The following is a 22,110-nucleotide window of genomic DNA, read 5'->3' as shown; positions in this document are numbered from 1 at the left end:
TTGATGTCCTAAGTCACTAGAACCAGTTGAGGTCCTAAGTCACTAGAACCAGTTGAGGTCCTTAGTCACTAGAACAAGTTGATGTCCTCAGTCGCTAGAACCAGATTAGGTCCTTAGTCACTAGAACCAGTTGAGGTCCTAAGTCACTAGAACTAGTTGATGTCCTAAGTCACTAGAACCAGTTGAGGTCCTAAGTCACTAGAACCAGTTGAGGTCCTAAGTCACTAGAACCAGTTGAGGTCCTTAGTTACTAGAACAAGTTGATGTCCTCAGTCACTAGAACCAACTGAGGTAACTTTCATTTTTCTTGAAAGTGTTCGTCCAATAGTCGGACAGTAGAAGTATTGATATGCCGATATCTCACGGCTGTGTACCATTTCGATGTTTAATAATCTACCGTACTCCGCACCATTCGACAACGAAAAATCTATAATTATTCCAAGTTCAACCCTGGGAAGTATATAGGAAATATAGATGATAGTGTATATACACACTGAAAATGGTTCTTCATCATTTATTACCAGGAATGATTTACATGTTTTTCCTACGTGGACTCCTGTTTATGGAAGTTGCCGGAGAAACGACAGGTATAATCTTGCTATTTCTTGTGTTGGTGTACGTAATAGATACATATTTGAACATAGATATGTAAAGGTATATAATGTCAAAATAATAGGTATGTTTCATTTCGATTTTATGTTATATACTGACAATATGAACGGAGTTTTTCAGTCATGGCAATCCTTTTGACCTTCCATTGTTGCTAGTTTTTCATTTAAAACCTAACGATCTCTTTCTACAAGTGTTACTTTCATTTTACAGTTATCTTTCTATAAACATCTAGTGAATTTAGATAAATAATTAACTATATTTAGTTGTTCACTTTTCAATGCGTTTTTGATGGTCATTTCAGCAAAAACTGATTAATGCGACTAACGCTTATCTACATTTTACTTAGGAATTATAATAATTTATTTTAATATATATGTTGCTTTACGTACTGAATCTTTTGGTTAAAAAAAACCCACTGAAAACGATAACACGAATTGCCCAGATTTTATCATTTCATTATTTTCAGTGTTCATGGGACTTGAAAAAAGTACAGCATTTGAAGACAAAATTATGATGTTGGATATTTCAAGCTCTTTGACTACTTTAACACAAAATGAGTGTGCATTAACCTGTGTGTCGCTGTCTCTTTGCCTATCTTTCTTCTACAAAAGAAACAGCCAACTGTGTCAGTTACACGACCTCGTCTTCACAGATCCATCTTCCTCATTGGTCAGTGTCAATACTTCCTATTTCTATATCACCCATGGCAACAGCGTCCTCCAGCCAATCAAATGTAAGTATGTTGATTTCAGATGGACTATAGGCATGGATAAGATGTTTAAGATCTCACAATTTGAATTGCAAATCCGAAAATGAAAAAAAAGAATCATTTGTTAATCTTAACTAAATTATTGTATATTACATGTGTGTATATATTCTGATTGTATATTACATGTGTGTATATGTTCTGATTGTATATTACACGTGTGTATATATTCTGATTGTATATTACACGTGTGTATATATTCTGATTGTATATTACACGTGTGTATATATTCTGATTGTATATTACATGTGTATATATTCGTGTGTGTGTATATATTCTGATTGTATATTACACGTGTGTATATATTCTGATTGTATATTACACGTGTGTATATATTCTGATTGTATATTACATGTGTATATATTCTGATTGTATATTACACGTGTGTATATATTCTGATTGTATATTACACGTGTGTATATATTCTGATTGTATATTACATGTGTATATATTCTGATTGTATATTACATGTGTGTATATATTCTGATTGTATATTACATGTGTGTATATATTCTGATTGTATATTACACGTGTGTATATATTCTGATTGTATATTACATGTGTATATATTCTGATTGTATATTACACGTGTGTATATATTCTGATTGTATATTACATGTGTATATATTCTATATATTACACGTGTGTATATATTCTGATTGTATATTACATGTGTGTATATATTCTGATTGTATATTACATGTGTGTATATATTCTGATTGTATATTACATGTGTGTATATATTCTGATTGTATATTACATGTGTGTATATATTCTTATTGTATATTACATGTGTGTATATATTCTGATTGTATATTACACGTGTGTATATATTCTGATTGTATATTACAGGTGTGTATATATTCTGATTGTATATTACAGGTGTGTATATATTCTGATTGTATATTACACGTGTGTATATATTCTGAATGTATATTACATGTGTGTATATATTCTGATTGTATATTACATGTGTGTATATATTCTGATTGTATATTACACGTGTGTATATATTCTGATTGTTTATTACATGTGTGTATATTCTTATTATATATTGCATAAATGTATATTCTTTAATTCTTTAAATCCTTATTTAATTTTTCTAAATGGATAAAGACATTTATTAATTGTCTTTAAAGTAGAACATTGCCCTTTGGGAGATGTTAGACCTGAAGGCAAGTTCAATTATAAGTAGAAAGAAATGTACATATCATTTTTGTCGGAAAAGCAACATTAAAATACCCATACCAACATGTCAAAACAATCATAATCCAAACTCAAATAATACCTAAATTTAAGAACTTAACTTAAATTGTTTAGACTAGAGCCAAATGAATGTATGATACAGCTGTATCTTCTTGGATGTGATGTTTACATCATAAAATGATGTATGTGGTGATCGTCAAACACCAAAATTGACCGAAAGAATTATCAAAATAAGTTTCAATTGCCAAATAATGGAATAAATCTCAATGATTTTTTGTAAATGTTTTTTATTTTCATATCTCGTTGATGAAACAATGGAATATTTCGAAAAAATGTGTTTTCATTTTTTTACGCATGCATTTATCTTCATATTCTCTTATACCTTATGTGTGTGGATTGCTGTTTACTGCAACCTTCATGTCACGTTTCATTCGAATAGTGGCGTTGTTCAGAATAAACAAATATAATTAATTTTCTTTGTAAAGTATCAGATACATGACAATTATAAAATGTATTGAATTTTTGGACTATTGCACCTCCACGTAAATATTTTGATTTTTTAAAACTAATTTTTATTCACCTCAGTCGATTAATGATTTTCTAAATTTAGGCCCCCTGACGAGTCCTAGAAAGCCGGAACAAATAAATATACGCAGTTTAATTAATTATATGGCGCTATTGTATCTTGTTCTAAATTTGCATCAAAAGTGTATTCATTTCTGTGTGTTTTTGTCTTATTTTTTCACAATGAGTTTGTTGTACTGTATGCCTAGTCAATATTTATTTTCATGTTGCTCTGATAGTTATCAAAGTTGTATTCATTTTTAATTTTTTTTTCGTGTGGTGAAATTCCGAAAATATATCACATAACTGTATCACCATTGATTTGATCCGCATGCGTTTTGAGTACAAATAATATTGTGAATAATTGAAAGAACTTTTCACTAGTGGAGCAAATTATCAATACTGAGAAAAACAATAAAGATAATACCGACATGTTAATGGAATCACAAACTAAACACAAGGAGTACAAGGAGAATAAGACCAGGTGTTTCGGAAGAGAAAGCGTCTTCTACTTAATGGACACTAATCATGTAAATATAGGTCAATCCATGAAAATGTCATGTTCTCAAATGAAAATAAGGTAATCGACAACCGAACCATCAGGCAAATTAACGAGTATTAAACATGTCCAGCTTTCTATCGCAGAAGGAAATATTACGACCATAAATTTCCCCCATAACCTCTGTTGTCCTGCATCACTCGAAAGTAGATACAATGAATTCAAATATCAAATCTCACAGATTCGTTAACATTAGGAGAGGAGAAAAGTATTTCAAAATAATAATTTTAGAAAATAATGCCTGTTTTCATGTTAGCGACTTTACAACTGGTCTGAGTACATCTTGACTAAATGATATTGTCACGTTACAATGTTACGTGTTTAGTTTGGCGATATAATTGATACCGGATATTGTGGTCCGGTCTTTAGTTTTACCTGTTTTCGCCTGTTAGTTTGTCAGGAAATTTATAAGACTTATGCAATGGAGTACCATTCAATTTTCAAAGGAAATATAGATCCCCTACAGGTCTTTTAATGTGATGCTTAATGAGGCTTTGACATTCCTCTGGGGAGTTTGTGTAATAAACTCATTAAACATCACATAGATGGTCTGACCACACGAGGACATTGTGCAACATTTAATTACTGAAATGTACATCTCCCATCACCATATTGATTGTCTATGGCATGTAAATGTTTGAAAGGGTCAGTATTGCAAAGCTTCTAAACGATCATTCTCAAAAGACAAAACCCCGTTTTTTACTGCCTCTCAGACTTTATTTCATTCATGAAAAACGTATTGATTTTTTTTACCTTCAATAATTTTTATTTAATACAAAAGAAAATTTTTGGGGAAAATAAAGTTTTAAGGTCCGAAATCATGTTAAAACGTCGTCTGCTTGCTGGCTCGCGATAAAAAGATGGCGGCGTTGATGGTACTGATGTAAACTAGTGAATCGACAACAAATGTTTGATGATCATAGGTATTTTCAGTTCATAGAACTTAACCCATACGAATTATTTCCATGTGACGTGTACAATGCATCATGACAAGGTTAGGTAATCTCAAAAGGAGGGCATAATGCAGATAGAAGTGGTGAACTTCAAAATAGAATACATAGAGTTTACAAAACTCAGCTGACATTTCTATATACATTATATTTCCTTTTTGCTCTCTCTCTCTTATATATGTATTTTATGGTATGAAACAAATGAAAACTTAAATTACCAGAAACTGTTTCCTGTCTTATATGTGTTTAATTTCATCAAATGTTTCACCCTGACCACTGTCTCAGGACCCCAATAATATAAAGTTGTATATAAATACTTATTACCATCTAATTTATAACGACAATAAAACAATAAAAAATGAATAAGAAACTTCAGCATTATTTACATGTGTTACACTAGGCGATGAGAGACGTAAGGCGTTCGTTAATTTGGCTTGTTTTATTCTTTATTTTCCTATTAACAGCCATGACCATTTAAGGACGGCCTCAATATATATTTAAGTGCATGTGTTGAGAGCTGGTGTTTTTGTCTTCGGAAGGCTGCAATATGTTCCTGTAAACGTCTTTGTTATTGTGCTGAAATGATATTGACTTTATTGTGCTACATTGCTAAAAGACCCCAGTAGGACACCCAGTTTGCTTACATTAAACTGATGACGATCGAAGCGTTCGTTACACTGTTATAATGCTGAACATTACAGGCAGCAGTGAATTCCGTTTTAATGGACTCTATGGTATGTCCTCAACAGGGGACAGATTCCAAATCATTCCTCACAGAACAGTAAGTTAAAGGTCAGAAGTCAAGCTGTGTCAAAGGAAACGTTAAAAAAGGTCGGAAAATATCAGATCCCAAATGAAGTCGCCTCTTACTCATCTTGAGGTACATTTTCACGCCCTACCTTCATTGCAGACTCGGAGACCTACATCGATGAACTGAGGTTTCGTGTAAAACGTTCACAAACATATAACAAAGACATTGGTATTTGATAGACTTTAAATAAAGCAAAGTTTATATAAAAGGCACAATGGTGATATAATATTTAAAAAAAAAACAACAACTTGAGAACGCATAGACAACAAACAGGGTTGGTTGTGTGATCCCATACCCTTCTATATCCGGTTGGGAAACCAAATCTCTGTCGCCGTCTTTGTAGACGAGAGGCGAGTTAGGTGTACACAGTGTGATATCACCATCGTTCTGTATAGCAATCGGTTTCAGATGTGTAATATATAGGTCTCAGCCTAAACAATTTTGTCATGTAATAGATACTTGTTTCTGGAATGAAATGCATCTTTATAACTCTTTATAGTGCTGTTTAATCAGCGCAATTTCGTTTTATTATATAATATTTTCCTGTTGGAAATATATATACCACAAGTAATAACAATATCTTGTCAAGAATAGATAATGTCATACCATTTTCTAGATGGTAAAAAACAAAACGTCTAAGTCTTATTGGTCCCCTTGGTACGGAAGTTAATCGGAGGATTTTTACGTTTATTATCTTTAGAGAGTTCTGAGAACATTTCACAAAGACCTTGTGAAGTCCTTTAATTTATTTTCAGATGTATGGATGGCACTTTTAAATAACAAAGTACATCGTACAAACCCGCAAATCAAGAACATGACTCTTCTGCATCAGCCTCTCACGTCGATCCTTTCCTATAATGAAACCCTCATGGACACCTTTTCATCAAGATGCATGATAAGCGTGATCTCATTTTCCCTATTGTGAACTTTCTATTTCTGGATAACAGTATCTTTGCCTCCTCAAACTAAGGTGTTTAAATATCGCAGTTAATACGATATTTTATGGCTTTTTCCTGACGTCACAATTTTCGTGCAAGATGAAAACAATTGACTGAAAAAGCTTACAACACAAGGTTTAGAGAGGTTATAAATATTCTATTTCTTAATGTGATATGAAGCTGAACGTGTTTGATGTTCGTTAGTATGACTGGTGGTTCCGTTGTACGATATGAAGCTGAACGTGTTTGATGTTCGTTAGTATGACTGGTGGTTCCGTTGTACGATATGAAGCTGAACGTGTTTGATGTTCGTTAGTATGACTGGTGGTTCCGTTGTACGATATGAAGCTGAACGTGTTTGATGTTCGTTAGTATGACTGGTGGTTCCGTTGTACGATATGAAGCTGAACGTGTTTGATGCTCGTTAGTATGACTGGTGGTTCCGTTGTACGATATGAAGCTGAACGTGTTTGATGCTCGTTAGCATGACTGGTGGTTCCGTTGTACGATATGAAGCTGAACGTGTTTGATGTTCGTTAGCATGACTGGGTGTTCCGTTGTACGATATGAAGCTGAACGTGTTTGATGTTCGTTAGCATGACTGGTGGTTCCGTTGTACGATATGTAGCTGAACGTGTTTGATGTTCGTTAGCATGACTGGTGGTTCCGTTGTACGATATGAAGCTGAACGTGTTTGATGTTCGTTTGTATGACTGGTGGTTCCGTTGTACGATATGAAGCTGAACGTGTTTGATGTTCGTTAGTATGACTGGTGGTTCCGTTGTACGATATGAAGCTGAACGTGTTTGATGTTCGTCAGTATGACTGGTGGTTCCGTTGTACGATATGAAGCTGAACGTGTTTGATGTTCGTTAGTATGACTGGTGGTTCCGTTGTACGATATGAAGCTGAACGTGTTTGATGTTCGTTAGTATGACTGGTGGTTCCATTGTTGCTTATTATTCTCATATGGCAACATGACAGTACTTGCTTGGACTGTCCATGGAACAGATAGCTTGTCTTATCATCCTAGTACATTTTTTTAAAACCTTCTTTTTTTCAATTTCATTGAATGTGTTTGAATTATGGTTCCGATATTTGTAAAATTTGTAAACTTGTATAATACTTTAAGACACTCAGCCAAAGGCTTGTCATATCGATATGGCTTATCGAGTTGACCAAATTAAATACAACATGAACACCCGTAACACTTGTGATAAACTTTCACACACATATGTTTTCCTGGTAGGTCAGAAAATCCCGGTTTCTCGTTACAACTATTAAAAATAATATGCATTTGTTGTGCATAGAACGATGTAACAGCCCAGTGATTCAGACAGAATGTTTGTGTCAATCGTCAAGCCTCACAATGCGCAAACATTGATAGGGGAGTGCCAAGGAAATGTATACCACTTATCATAACTTTAATCGTGTCTATGGATATTATCCGCTAAGTATTAGTTTAAATAACTATGGAACAGGTTTCACACAAAGACAATACATTGTATCTAGTACTCAACAAGATTTACCGGACGTTTCATGTCATGATTTCCGTGGCGTATTGCGTACGTGAGGTTTTTGAGAGTCGTTCTCCGAGTCAACGTCGGATGTGATGTTAGAAAAGTCAGCTGTAAAATCACCAATTTTTTAGGTGTTTTATTTTTGTTTAAGTTAGACAGCGTGATACAATTGTATGAAAATCCTATATTTTCTAAATACACATCTTAGAGTCTAAAGGACAAAAATACGCTAACATTATTGGGGTAATTAATACTTGTTTCACAATGGCATATTTGATCATCATCTCACTAATAGAAATGTTAAGTTAAATCAATTGTTCAAAAAAAAAAAAAAAAAAATGATAGAATAGAATTATTTAAATCTTTTTTTAAATTCTTGATTTGTATTTAAAACTTAATGTATCGCCCATAACAAACATACTAGTAGACACGTCAATGATAGCTATTGTTCGAACTGTGAATTCAAACAACGGAAGAAATTGTTTCGTTTCTGTTTATGTGTAAATAAAAATATTGTAGATAAATCTTTTGTTTGAACGTAATACGTTGTCATTTACACGATGTCGTCGTTCAGAAACAAAACCTGCCTCAGTTTGGTCGAATTATGACCATATATAAGGGTGCTTTGAGACACCGTGCTTACTGTCCTATAATATTCAAACGCATTTTGTTCTGTGTATACTTAGAGCACAATCACGGAGCGTTATATGTATATACAAACTTCAGTTAGCAAGCAATCCAATATAACCAGATGCTCATTAAAACATTGTCAAGTTTAATTGTACATAAATATTTAAATCCATGGTGCTAAACTTTTGAATTTGACGTTTAATGAACAGGTTTTTGCCAATGGCAATTTAGTACTATAGTACAGTAGTTTATAGCGAAGATGCTATAAAGTGAACTAAACCATGAACTAAGCTATAAACTAATATAAGTTATATATGTTTTTACAGTAAATATTTCTATCTGTGATGTTTAATTGTCATATTGTAAGAATATTTCAAATAACTGTCGTTAAGCACGTGTCGTTCTCTCTCTCTTTTTTTCAATTACGAATTATGTTAAATAACTTAATGAAACAGCAACCACGTGTCGTGTAATCTCTATGTACCATTTCCAGTTTCCGTCCACACAGTCATTGTTGGGACTTTTTGTTTCGTTTGAGTCTCTGCTGTTATTGTCCTTTTTTATTTTCTATTTTAGATTAACGTTTCGATACACAGTCTTATCACTTTTCGAAGCTTATAATGTTGTGTAATCTTTATTTTCCATTAAATTAGATTTGTATAACTGTAGAGCATTGGTTTTACACAGCCTGTGGTGAGCCCCCAGCAGAACCTAATGTTACCTGGGTAACTGGTACGAACGCCTTCGGAAGCACACGACAGTTCACGTGCACAGGAACACTTTTACCAACAGCGTACTTCATAGAATGTATGGCTTCGGGAATCTGGACCCAAACATCAGGATACTGCAGAGGTCGGTTAAGGCAGTAATAAACATTTCAAATCATCAGTTGATAATTTACCGCATTAAATCAATAAAGTCAGATTTACAGTATAGTCAGTAAAATATTCCAGTCAGATTTACAGTGTAGACAGTAAAATAATCCCGTCAGATTTACAGTGTAGACAGTAAAATAATCACGTCAGTCATAGACAGTAAAATATTCACAGATTTACAGTGTAGACAGTAAAATATTCACGTCAGATTTATAGTGTAGACAGTAAAATAATCCCGTCAGATTTACAGTGTAGACAGTAAAATAATCCCGTCAGATTTACAGTGTAGACAGTAAATTAATCCCGTCATATTTACAGTGTAGACGGTAAAATAATCACGTCAGATTTACACTGTATTCAGTAAAATAATCCCGTCAGATTTACAGTGTAGACAGTAAAATATTCCAGTCAGGTTTACAGTGTAGTGAGTAAAACAATCTCGTCAGATTTATAGTGTAGACAGTAAAATAATCCCGTCAGATTTACACTGTATTCAGTAAAATAATCACGTCAGATTTACAGTGTAGACAGTAAAATAATCACGTCATATTTACAGTGTAGACAGTAAAATATTCACGTCAGATTTATAGTGTAGACAGTAAAATAATCCCGTCAGATTTACAGTGTAGACAGTAAAATAATCCTGTCAGATTTACAATGTATTCAGTAAAATAATCCTGTCAGATTTACAGTGTAGACAGTAAAATAATCCTGTCAGATTTATAGTGTAGACAGTAAAATAATCCCGTAGATTTACAGTAAAAAAATAATCCTAATCAGTGTAGACAGTAAAATAATCGTCAGATTTACAGTATAGACAGTAAAATAATCCCGTCAGATTTACAGTGTAGACAGTAAAATATTCCAGTCAGGTTTACAGTGTAGTGAGTAAAACAATCTCGTCAGATTTATAGTGTAGACAGTAAAATAATCACGTCAGATTTACAGTGTAGACAGTAAAATAATCCCGTCAGATTTACAATGTAGACAGTAAAATAATCCCGTCATATTTACAGTGTAGACAGTAAAATAATCACGTCAGATTTACAGTGTAGACAGTAAATTAATCCCGTCATATTTACAGTGTAGACGGTAAAATAATCACGTCAGATTTACAGTGTAGACGGTAAAATAATCACGTCAGATTTACACTGTATTCAGTAAAATAATCACGTCAGATTTACACTGTATTCAGTAAAATAATCCCGTCAGATTTACAGTGTAGACAGTAAAATAATCCTGTCAGATTTACAGTGTAGACAGTAAAATAATCCAGTCAGATTTACAGTGTAGACAGTAAAATAATCCTGTCAGATTTACAGTGTAGACAGTAAAATAATCCAGTCAGATTTACAGTGTAGACAGTAAAATATTCCAGTCAGATTTACAGTGTAGACAGTAAATTAATCCCGTCATATTTACAATGTAGACAGTAAAATAATCTCGTCAGATTTATATTGTAGACAGTAAAATATTCCAGTCAGATTTACAGTGTAGACAGTAAAATAATCCCGTCAGATTTACAGTGTAGACAGTAAAATAATCCAGTCAGATTTACAGTGTAGACAGTAAAATAATCCCGTCAGATTTACAGTGTAGACAGTAAAATAATCCCGTCAGATTTACAGTGTAGACAGTAAAATAATCACGTCAGATTTACAGTGTAGACAGTAAAATAATCCCGTCAGATTTACAGTGTAGACAGAAAAATATTCCAGTCAGGTTTACAGTGTAGTGAGTAAAATAATCCCGTCAGATTTACAATGTAGACAGTAAAATAATCACGTCAGATTTATAGTGTAGAAAGTAAAATAACCCAGTTAAAACATGAAAAAATAATCTTTCAAAATCAATTACTACATGAAGAACATGTTTCATGTTACTGTATAACGACTTGATACACGGTTAGAATAATGATCTGTATTCAAGCAGTCTTGATATCTATATAAAATGCTTTTGAAGACTTATTTCAGGATTGAAGTTTCTTTCCGATGTTTTTATCTATCGAAAAGTTCCGCATAATTTCAATACCTCAATTGACCAACCATTCATTGAATGAATATCAAAATCATTCTAAACTTTATCCTTTGGTATAACCACCAGGAAGACATCTTACGTCGTATATCTATTGGTCATACTTTTAACTTTTAGATTTTATTTCATGGAAGTTGAATTAGAAATTATCATTATTTTTCGGTAGCCTTCTCAAGCAGTTTCCTTATGAAGTAAGAACAATTACTATACAAAAACAGTTTGTCTACGGCGTATATCTTAGGACACTGAACATGTATTCTCTGCTTATCGTAATGGTATGATTTAATGATACAGATGTTACTCTGGAAAATTGTGAGGACGTACAGATGTGTAGCAGTACTAACCTGGATGGTACCTACCTGTTATACCCACCAGTTCTCGGGGGTCATGGGGTCAACATCTACTGTCATAACATGGCCACGGTTCCTCAGGCCTATGTTACACTGTTTGAGGAGAATATGTCCCGGAATGATTATTCTAAACGTACTAACTCTGCCCCTTGTCAGTTCATCGACAGAAACGGCGATGCATCTGCGATCTTCGACAAAATTCTGGTCAACCTTGCGGTAATAAGATGTAGCAGTTCCTCATTCTTAGTTTTGCAATATGCAAGTATCGAACGAAGGAGGAGGAGAATATGTTATTGTTTGTGTCTCCTGGAATGATCCATTTTGTCCCATTTCTTAAAGGAATATTCCGCCCAAGTTGCATAATTTCTGGCTTCTCTGTACCTTAAAACTATTTTTAGCATCAAAATATCTATCATGTAGCAAGTTTGGACAAGCGGAATTGGTGGGAATACTCTCAACCAAACCGTCTTAATATGGCGCATCGGGAAATCCGGAACTGAATGGTTATTGGATCACACATTGAAATTTCTGTTTTATAGCCTTTATTTGACATTTTTCTGTTGATTTCATAATTTTCACAAATATTCGGCTAATAACATTGCCAACCTGTTATGACGCAATCAAGTCTTTGCAAACGTTTGTAAATCTATCTAGCTAGATCTATATAGAATTTCCGAAAATTAAATATCATATGTTTGTTTAAATATTAATTTGATGCGAACGATTTCCACAAGATCATTAGAAGATGGATTTGTTGAGTTTTCTTCAAAAGCATCTCATGAAATCGTAACTTGTGAGGAATGTCTCTTTAAAGTAACCGGTATATATTTTTCAAAGGATGGCATAAATACGCTTTGAAAACCAAGGACTATTTTGTTCGGTGATTGATTCGTTAACTGTATAGATGATTATGATACTGTAATACCGTCAAATCAATTTAGCCAAAAGGGCAACAAATACAATCTGTGTCTGTATAAATGTGACATACCGGCTGTAATTTTCTCATTTCCATATGACGAAGTTTTTTTTATGTCATATTTGCATGATAATAATAATGCTCCATTGTATGCTTGTGTAGGTGCTCTGTAAGTAAAATCGCATCATAATGAGGATATCAAAGTGATATGTCGTGACTAATGTTTTGTTTACAGTCATCAAGAGTACTCTAGTATTATTCTTCTTATCCATTCTGTATATGCCTTTATAAGATCATGTCATTTCCCCCCTAGCATTTAACAATGGAACTCTCGGTACGGTATATACGTGGTGAAATAATTTGTGTCTATAGCTGGTGAAAAATATGCTTATAGAAAATGAATTTGTTGATACAGGACATGTCCGTTGTTCTTGATGACTTCACGTTCTCCACAACTTGCCGAGAAACGACCCGGCCTATCCCACGTTACGGAGAGGCGCTCTCATGCTCTTTTGATAACATCAAGTATCCGACATCAATGTCCAACTGTCCAGCTCCAGGTGTTTTCGTCATCAACACAAACGGCACCCGCCTGATAGTAGATCCAAATGTAAGGAAGCCACAATTCCTGGCTAATTTCTACTGTACTGTATTAAGTGTTTTCCGTAACTCCTCTTTCACTTCAGCTGTAATTTGTCTCAAGAGACACTTTGAGTATGAAGGAAGTATGGTCGTACTGAGTGGAATTCTTAATGATTATGTATGATGTTCGTCATGTATCCCTTCAGGTTTTCTTGATTTCTTAATAAACTTGAAAGACGTATTTCAGTTAGGAAAACACTTAATCATAAAGACTTCCTGTTACTCATGGGAAACAATCACGGTTTATAAAAATAGTTTGAATTGTAGACATGGTGGCGCAGTGGTAACACACTAGAATTTCACCTTGACACCCGAGGTTCGATTTCCGGAACGAACGTGAAATGGTATTGGGTCGCGTGTCCAACCATGTGGGTTTTCACTGGGTACTCCAGTTTCCTTCCACAGTAAAACCCCCTCGCGCACTTCCATCTGGGCCAACAATGGTTCTATATATAAGCTGATAGCTTTATTCACAATTGTTGCAAAATTAATAAAGTTAATGATAATATTGATAACAGCCAAGATATTGTAATCTCGATACTATTGAGAAACTATTAAAGACTCAAATAAGTTTCAGTCGAAAATTCCTTTAAATTAAAAACAATTCACGTGTTTTTTTGTAGCTAACGTGGAAGACAGGAGGTTACGCACCACGATTAGAATATATAGAGCGTTCCAGCGACGGTTATATTATTCACGCTGCTTTCGATGGATGGTGTGGATCGTACAAACCTTCTAATACCATGTATCTACATGTGGATCCTTACGGTGGTATGTTTACTGCTGTTTTACATATATATTGAATTGTATAACCTCTTTATAATGAAATGTGACAAAGTTATAGGTTAGATGCAAATGTTCAGAACTTAATAACAATTCAATTTAGTCTGATTTCGTCTTGTATAAAGCAGCATGAGTAAACAAAATGTATTCATGCTCTCAAACAGATATTCATTGGAACGGCGCATGATATTTTCATTGAAACTATGGTTGATTACATTTTAACATATTCTGATATATATTAATTAATAACCGTTAATTGAATTGGGATACGATCTCCTTTCGCTCTCATTTCTCGCCTGGCTGATACGTTTTATTTCATGTCATACGTTTTCACCGAAGTACACATTTTTGTTTTTTAGAACAAAGGGGAACAGCATCAACTCCTATTTGTCCTGATTTGTGAATGGCTGTACCACAGAAAAAAAAAAGGATTTTTCTTTTCATATGAAGAGTGGCAATTATTATATTTGTAAAACCATCGACATGTTACACTTGTGTTTTGTATTCAGGCCATCACAATGATATATATTTTTTCTACGAAACAAGGAAGTTGATTTCGAATGAACGATGGTCGTGTTTAGAACGACAGATGATCTTCTCGAACAAAAGTTGTTTCGTGTTATATAGTCTTAAACAAAGTGTATGTAACAAAAGGCAAGCTACATATTACTTGTGTTTCACAAACAATATAAATGATGTGAGTTGTGTTAAGATTTTGGTGTAGGGATTTTGTAATATTCTCACTCCTTATTAGGAACGTGATAGTTTTGTGTTTCGTTGTTGTTATCGAACAAAGATGTTAATGAAAACTGAATTGTCCACGAAAAAGTTGTTATATTAAATTTAGTATTCATAGGACTTGTTGGTACTTCTGCTTGGGGAAAAACACATTTAACGTAAGAAGCACTTGCTGCCTGTAGGCCCAAGTGTGTATATGTTACAGTAAGATCGTGAAATCACTGAAACTTTCAGTGAATTCGTGAAATCCCCAATTCACTTAGTAATTTCAAGAAATCACTAAAATCTTTAGGGATTTCCTGCAATTATTTGAATGATGCTTAAGTTATTTCACGAAATCCCTGGATGTCATTTGCATTAAATTATAACAAAAAATATTTTCAAAATGTTTTTATATATACTTCATTCATTACTCATACATAATAGTAATGTAAAACAACACTGATCATCATGATAAAAAAGATCGAACAAGTTAAAACAGGCTTGTTTATTATGAAGTTTATAATCGTCTCAATCGCATGCTGTATAATGTAGATAATATCCTCCCTACATTGTATCTGTAAACACATTACTTATGTTGAAAAGTTAGACTACTGTGACACCTACTATATACATGTAAATAGGACAAAGTATAAAGTTACTACAATTGATTCCTGTAATTCAGCTGAAACGCTGTATATATATTATATACGTCTCTGCTTAAATGTCTTACGTTCCGTGTTTAATATCCTCCCTACAGTGTATCTGTAAACACATTACTTATGTTGAAAAGTTAGACTACTGTGACACCTACTATATACATGTAAATAGGACAAAGTATAAAGTTACTACAATTGATTCCTGTAATTCAGCTGAAACGCTGTATATATATTATATACGTCTCTGCTTAAATGTCTTACGTTCCGTGTTTATTGAAGATAAAGAATTAAAAAAAACTTTTTATTTCCTGTTAGCTGCATTTTAGTTTGTGTATTTGTAAATTTTGATACTTTTTTGTGATAAATCAAGCGGAAATCTGTTAGTTCTCCTACTAATAAAGTTTATACTACCAGAAGCTTTGAGCCTCTAAATTGTAAAACTACCAACAGTGTTTATGGTATTGAGTGTGCTCTGTGTGGTTTTGATATATGTTGGTGAAACAAAAGACGGTTAAGACAGCGTATGAATGGTCATCGGTCAGCAGTGAACCGTGGAGAGAATTAATGATTGTATAAACATTTTAACCTCCCGGAAGTCTGGTCACCTATGGAAACTAGCTTGGAGACTTCATAAAAGTTTTGATGAGATGGCACAAATTAAGCTTTTTAAACCTGTCGGTATCGGAACTCACCAATTTATGAAGGCTGACTTTAAAAATAAGGGAATGGATGCTATAGACATCAGTAATATTTTTACACTAGAAGCCTATTAAAGCTAAATACTTTCAGAGCCGAAAAAATGTGTTTTCCTAGAGTTACTGATAGCCTAATGCATCCAAACATTTCAACTACAAACAAACGCTATGACAACTTAATGTAGATGACTTCAGAACTACTCCTCCGTCAGTTTCTTCTTGTTCTACTTCTTCTTTAAACAATGGTCTAACTTGGCACATAGTAATTGGTGATTTAAGCGTTATTTAAAACATTAAGCTATGAAAGTTTTTCATGAGGGGTCCTAAATATCGTGCATGCTGATTCGGATTCACTTTCTGAGTGGGTTAAGTCCATATGGTCCATCATTCGTAAAAGAATTTGGAGCTTGAAATATAAAATGAACACAAAACGCAAGTGAGTTTTCCTCGATCCTAATGTTAAAGCCACACTTCGTTGATTTACATGACAGGTTTGCTATTGTGCCCGTAGATCAGACGTCCAATACCGTGATCCTTGTCTGCGAACATTATTATATTTTCTGTATACAAAAAGAACTGGGCTTGCATGATAACGAAGGAGTCCCCTCTTATACATTATTCAAAAGATGAAATATTAGCTAATCATGCTTTGGTATTACAATGGATACGGACCTCCTCCCCAACCCCTTCGCCAACCTCCACCCCAACCCCATCCCCAATATAAATATTGGATTCCTAAAGGAACGCCTTTGTTCTCTTCTTATGAGAGCTTTCTTCGCCAAAGATGTGAACGGCTGTATAGATATATGACTGGGAACTATACTGAAGCGTTTTTCGTAAACAAATACGTCCAAATCGAAGAAGAAATATACCGAGGACGAAATCACAAAAGTGATCGAGTTTCTGGTTGAGTTGATGTCATCTCCGTCGAGTTTGGTGGTAACTTCCAACGGACTATTGGCATATGGGAACGAACTTCGCCCCTTATTTGGTTGACTTGTTTTTGTTTTCATACGAGAATAGATTTATTGAAGAGTTTATCAAAACATGTCATAACGACCTTGCAAAGTTGTTTAATTTCACTTTCAGATATATGATAATGTCTTGTTTCCAAATAACAAAGAAATTTATTGTCCAAGTCCATCGTACTTTGTACCCACCAGAATTGGAAATCAAAGATACGACAGACCCTTTGTACATCAACCACTAATCTCGATCTTTTTCTACAACATAATATGCACAGCTTTCTACCAAGTTGTATGATAAATATGATTATTTCAATTTCTCTAATGTTAATTTTCCGTTTCTGGATAGCTATATTCCTGCACCCCCGACCTAAGGTGTTTGCATGTCACAGTTGATTCGATATGCAAGGGTATGTTCTCATTATTATGATTCTTGTGCAAGAAGTCGCCAACTTACGGACCAACTCATAGCACTACGTTTCAAAAGATGCAGGCTAATGAAAATTACGGGGAAAGTTTTATGGCCGCCATAGCGATCTCAATGAGAAATATTTTATTCATTTGTGTGATATGAAGCTGGACGTGTTAAATGCTCGTTAACTCTCCCGTTTGTTCCGTTGTTGTATACCTTGCTCTCATCTGAGAACGTGACATTACTTACTTGGATTTACCGAGATTTACATGGTGGGTGTCGTCAATGAAGCAGAAGACGCTTACTTTTCCGGAACACCTGATCTTACTTTCCTTGTACGTTTTTCATGATTTTCCGTGTAAATCTTTCTTGTGTTTATATTTTGCCTTGTTATCATGGAATTTGAATTTTGATTATATTGACATGTTGGTATTTTCTAACGTTGTTTTAGAATCGTCGTATTATTTCACCTACCACTGCCGATTTCAAGTCTAATGTCTGACTTTTTCAGAATTAAGAGTACCAGTATATTTGCATACCGATGTCAAATGTTCAATTATCAAGAAATATTAAGAAATGGTGTTGCTATCGCTTTAAAAAAGATAAATATGATTTCTGATTTTGATCAATCTCCACTCATCATCAGTAATTCATTAGTGTTAAATATAAATGAATTTTTTGCTAAACGTTTCTTAAATGCAGATTTCTCCAGACAATTTGGATTGGAATTTAAGTAACATATATTTGGAAAGTAAAATTGCTAGAATGTCCTCGTGTGGTCAGATCATCTAAAATAATAAAGAGGTCATCAGATATTGTAAGGTTACTACTGTCATAAAAGCCCAAAAAATTACTATCATTATTCATCTGTATATACTTATTAAATTATTATGAGATTGAAGTGAATTATTTTTAGAGGTATAAAAACTCTTATCTAATTGGTGACAGAAATATAACATCTTACACACTAGGTTAAGAATCGGGTCTAACACTATACATCAAGATTTATTTCGTGCTAATTTGATTAACTGTAGAAATTGCCAGTGTGGACATCCTGTTGAAGATGCTTTTCATTCATCTTTCTATGTGAAAATTACGCTGATCAACACTTAAAATTGTATCACGAGCGAAATGATTTCATCACGTTGAACCTGCACTTTCTACTGTTTTGAAATCTTGAAACATAAAAATGAAATTATTTGCCAATCCACCCAACAGTATATTAAAGACACAAATATATTTTGATTTTGCTTCACTATCACATGTTCTGGACATCAGATTTGTTAGAAAATAAGTAACGTTTACATAATAAAGTGATTTAATTTCAAGTTGATGTCTTTCCTTGCTCGGTTGGCTAAGGTGTGTGATATATGTTATACCTGACGGATCTGTAAGGCCACAGCACAGAGAACGACAACACTAGCACGGGATGTGATGGGCATTTAATAAAGTTTGAATGTCATGAATATTGAATAGTTTTAAATGGTGAATGTCACCTGAAGTCGGATTAAACTAATTCATGTTTTTTTTTCTATGTTTGGTTAACATTTACATTCCAATACTGACAAGTGTATCCCTTTCTCTTTCTCTCTCTCTCGCACACACACACACACACACTCTCAGGCTTTTAGTGATAAAAAATGACAAATTAACTTTGACAAAACACGAGTCTTTAATAATGTTATACATGTTAAGTTTTTGCTATGCATTTCATTTTTGAAGTTATGATGTTATGTGTAACTGAAGGTGAATTAAATAATATGTTATTTAAATGGTTACTTCACAAAGTGTCTGTAATGTCCAATCACATTAATGGCAGAATACATCTTGTTATGGAGGTAATAGGATGATTTCAAAGATTCGTTGTGACATCCATATTCTAAATTTATGTCACATATAAAAGAAATCACACTGAATTCTGACAGAGAAGGACTTTCCACGCGCAGTCCCCAACAAATATGTACTTGTTTCTAAAATATACTGGCAAATTCAATCATCACAATTCTATTATTCTCCTTTGTATTTTAATTCAAAATGTGTCGCATAACCGTTCTTTGTCCCCTGAGTAAGTTAAAATGTCGGACTTAGTATTTTTCGAACACAATCCACAAGACTTAGGTCTAGAAACTGCAGACTTGGATGATTTCTTAGAAATATTGAAAACAAACCATCTTAACGGAAATGTAAGCATTGAATCTTGATTTTATCAGTTTCATTGGGTTTGAATTGAGCTGTTCTGGAGACACATTTAACAGTTGTCTCAAGAGCAATTAATCACCCCATGAAAGCGACTAAAGCAAGATTACTGTAGATTATCGTACACATAGACCATTTACCTATACACACTAATGTGAAAATTAAAATTAGTACACATATTTAAACATATCGATAGAGGATATTTAATGGTTTCTCTTTTAATATCATATAAATTTCATGAGTATGAAAGAATTTATTTTCACGAGTGTAAAAATATAGATATATTCTGTCATACGAGTGAAATATATGTGATATTTAATAGGAAACCATTAATTTATCTTTTCATTACAGTTTTAGATGGAAGACAAATGAAAAAAGTTTATCCAAACATCAAATGCAGCGGCGCTCAAAAAAGTGCGGGAAATATTATCGCGTTCTTTGACGTCAGATAATTTAACGTTACGCTTAGAAACACAACGCAATTTTTTGTAGGCAACTTTACATGGTATTCTAAAATATTGGTTATGTACCGCATTTTTTAATTCGATAGTTTCATGATCTAATCCCCGATATATTTATTAATTTTGACGCTAGTCCAAAGATGGCAGCCATCTGTACGGTCGAGGCAGATGATCAACATAGACATAGAAGACATGTATTATAACGACATGCTAAAATTTGTGATGTGAAATGTGAGAAGAGAAAGATGACTGTGACATTTTCTAATCTAATGAGTTTGTCGGTAATTTCGGAATATCGAGAAAGATGATATCCATTCCAGTTGGCGATATTCTCAATCCAGGAATCAACTTCAGTTAATGATAACATAACTAAATGAAATCATATGTCACATGTCTGCTACCTTTAATGGATATTTACAAAGAGAATTATACAAAAATCTCCGACATGACTACAACATTGATTAGAATCAAATTATTTAAGGGTTAAGTATGTTTGTTTTTATGTATCTTGATGGAACACAGCTTATAAAATGTACTAGACTCTTATCAGTATTACAACATCTTTTACACAAGTACCCTGTAATAACACCCTTACATACTTACACTGTTATCAGTGTAATAACACCCTGTTATCAGTGTAATAACACCCTTACATACTTACACTGTTATCAGTGTAATAACACCCTGTTATCAGTGTAATAACACCCTTACATAATTACACTGCTCTCAGTGTAATAACACCCTGTTATCAGTGTAATAACACCCTTACATAACTTCTCAGTGTAATAACACCCTGTTATCAATGTAATAACACCCTTACATAATTACAATGCTCTCAGTGTAATAACACCGTTATCAGTGTAATAACACCCTTACATACTTACACTGTTATCAGTGTAATAACACCCTGTTATCAGTGTAATAACACCCTTACATAATTACAATGCTCTCAGTGTAATAACACCGTTATCAGTGTAATAACACCCTTACATAATTACAATGTTATCAGTGCAATAACATCCTTACATAATTACAATGCTCTCAGTGTAATAACACCGTTATCAGTGTAATAACACCCTGTTATCAGTGTAATCATGCCTTTACATTACTACCCTGCAATATAGTATACGTGTAAATATTACTATTGTGCAGATTGTTATTACAAACATGCACTATCTCCTGGTTAAACTGTGAATGGCCTAAGGTTCCCATTATCTCCTTTGTGATGTCATAGCGTCATGTTGTCATTTGCATTGAGACTTCATCAAAGGAGATACAGAGTGAGAACATCTCAACTTCGATTTCATATCAACCTAGTCAAATGTCGTTTCACAAACCAATGATATCCTTTTCTTATGAGATTTTAGGAACTCGTCGCGAATTTTCTATATTCTCCTTCAACAAAATCTTGTAAACGAACAAATATGATTTGGAACACGTGCAAGGCAGTCTTGACTAAGACGGGAAAGAGATTACAAAAGTCGATAATGTTTCTCAGAAAACATTCCTTTGTGCTGTATACCAATAATTTATACAGATTCATTGGTCATTAACAGTAATAGTGAACACGCTAACACTGACTACGTGGTGACCAATGACTATAGGTATCTTATACAGAAACATGAGGAGTTCCGAACTATAACTTATAAAAAGGATATATAATAGATCTATAGTAAAGTCAGAAACAAACATAATAGTTTACAGGATAATGGCAACCTAAGAAATATACAAAACTCATGACAGGCAAGATTTTTCTTCTTTTTTCCTCTCCACAACAAAGTAGCAGAAGTCAACATATTGAAACCGTTTTTGCATAATCCTCCCTTCTAACAATGTTTCCATGAAAATG

General features: G+C 33.7%; 1 protein-coding gene across 1 annotated transcript; it reads left to right on the top strand.

Moving 5' to 3' along the window:
- The first annotated feature begins 499 nt into the window (after nt 1–499).
- Nucleotides 500–14,559, top strand: LOC132558915 (uncharacterized). The gene is made up of 7 exons (XM_060223531.1): nt 500–587; nt 1,079–1,345; nt 9,244–9,408; nt 11,760–12,031; nt 13,147–13,341; nt 13,997–14,144; nt 14,516–14,559. Exons 1-7 carry the CDS (start codon nt 500–502, stop codon nt 14,557–14,559), a joined length of 1,179 nt encoding a protein of 392 aa, XP_060079514.1.
- The last annotated feature ends 7,551 nt before the right edge of the window (nt 14,560–22,110 follow it).

Source organism: Ylistrum balloti, unplaced genomic scaffold, assembly GCF_031769215.1.
Source record: "Ylistrum balloti isolate Yb309-2 unplaced genomic scaffold, AGI_CSIRO_Ybal_v1 Utg370840, whole genome shotgun sequence".
In the NCBI taxonomy this organism is placed as follows: Eukaryota; Metazoa; Mollusca; class Bivalvia; order Pectinida; family Pectinidae; genus Ylistrum; species Ylistrum balloti.
The sequence above is the reverse complement of the archived record's forward strand: the minus strand, read 5'-3'. Positions and strand labels throughout refer to the sequence as shown.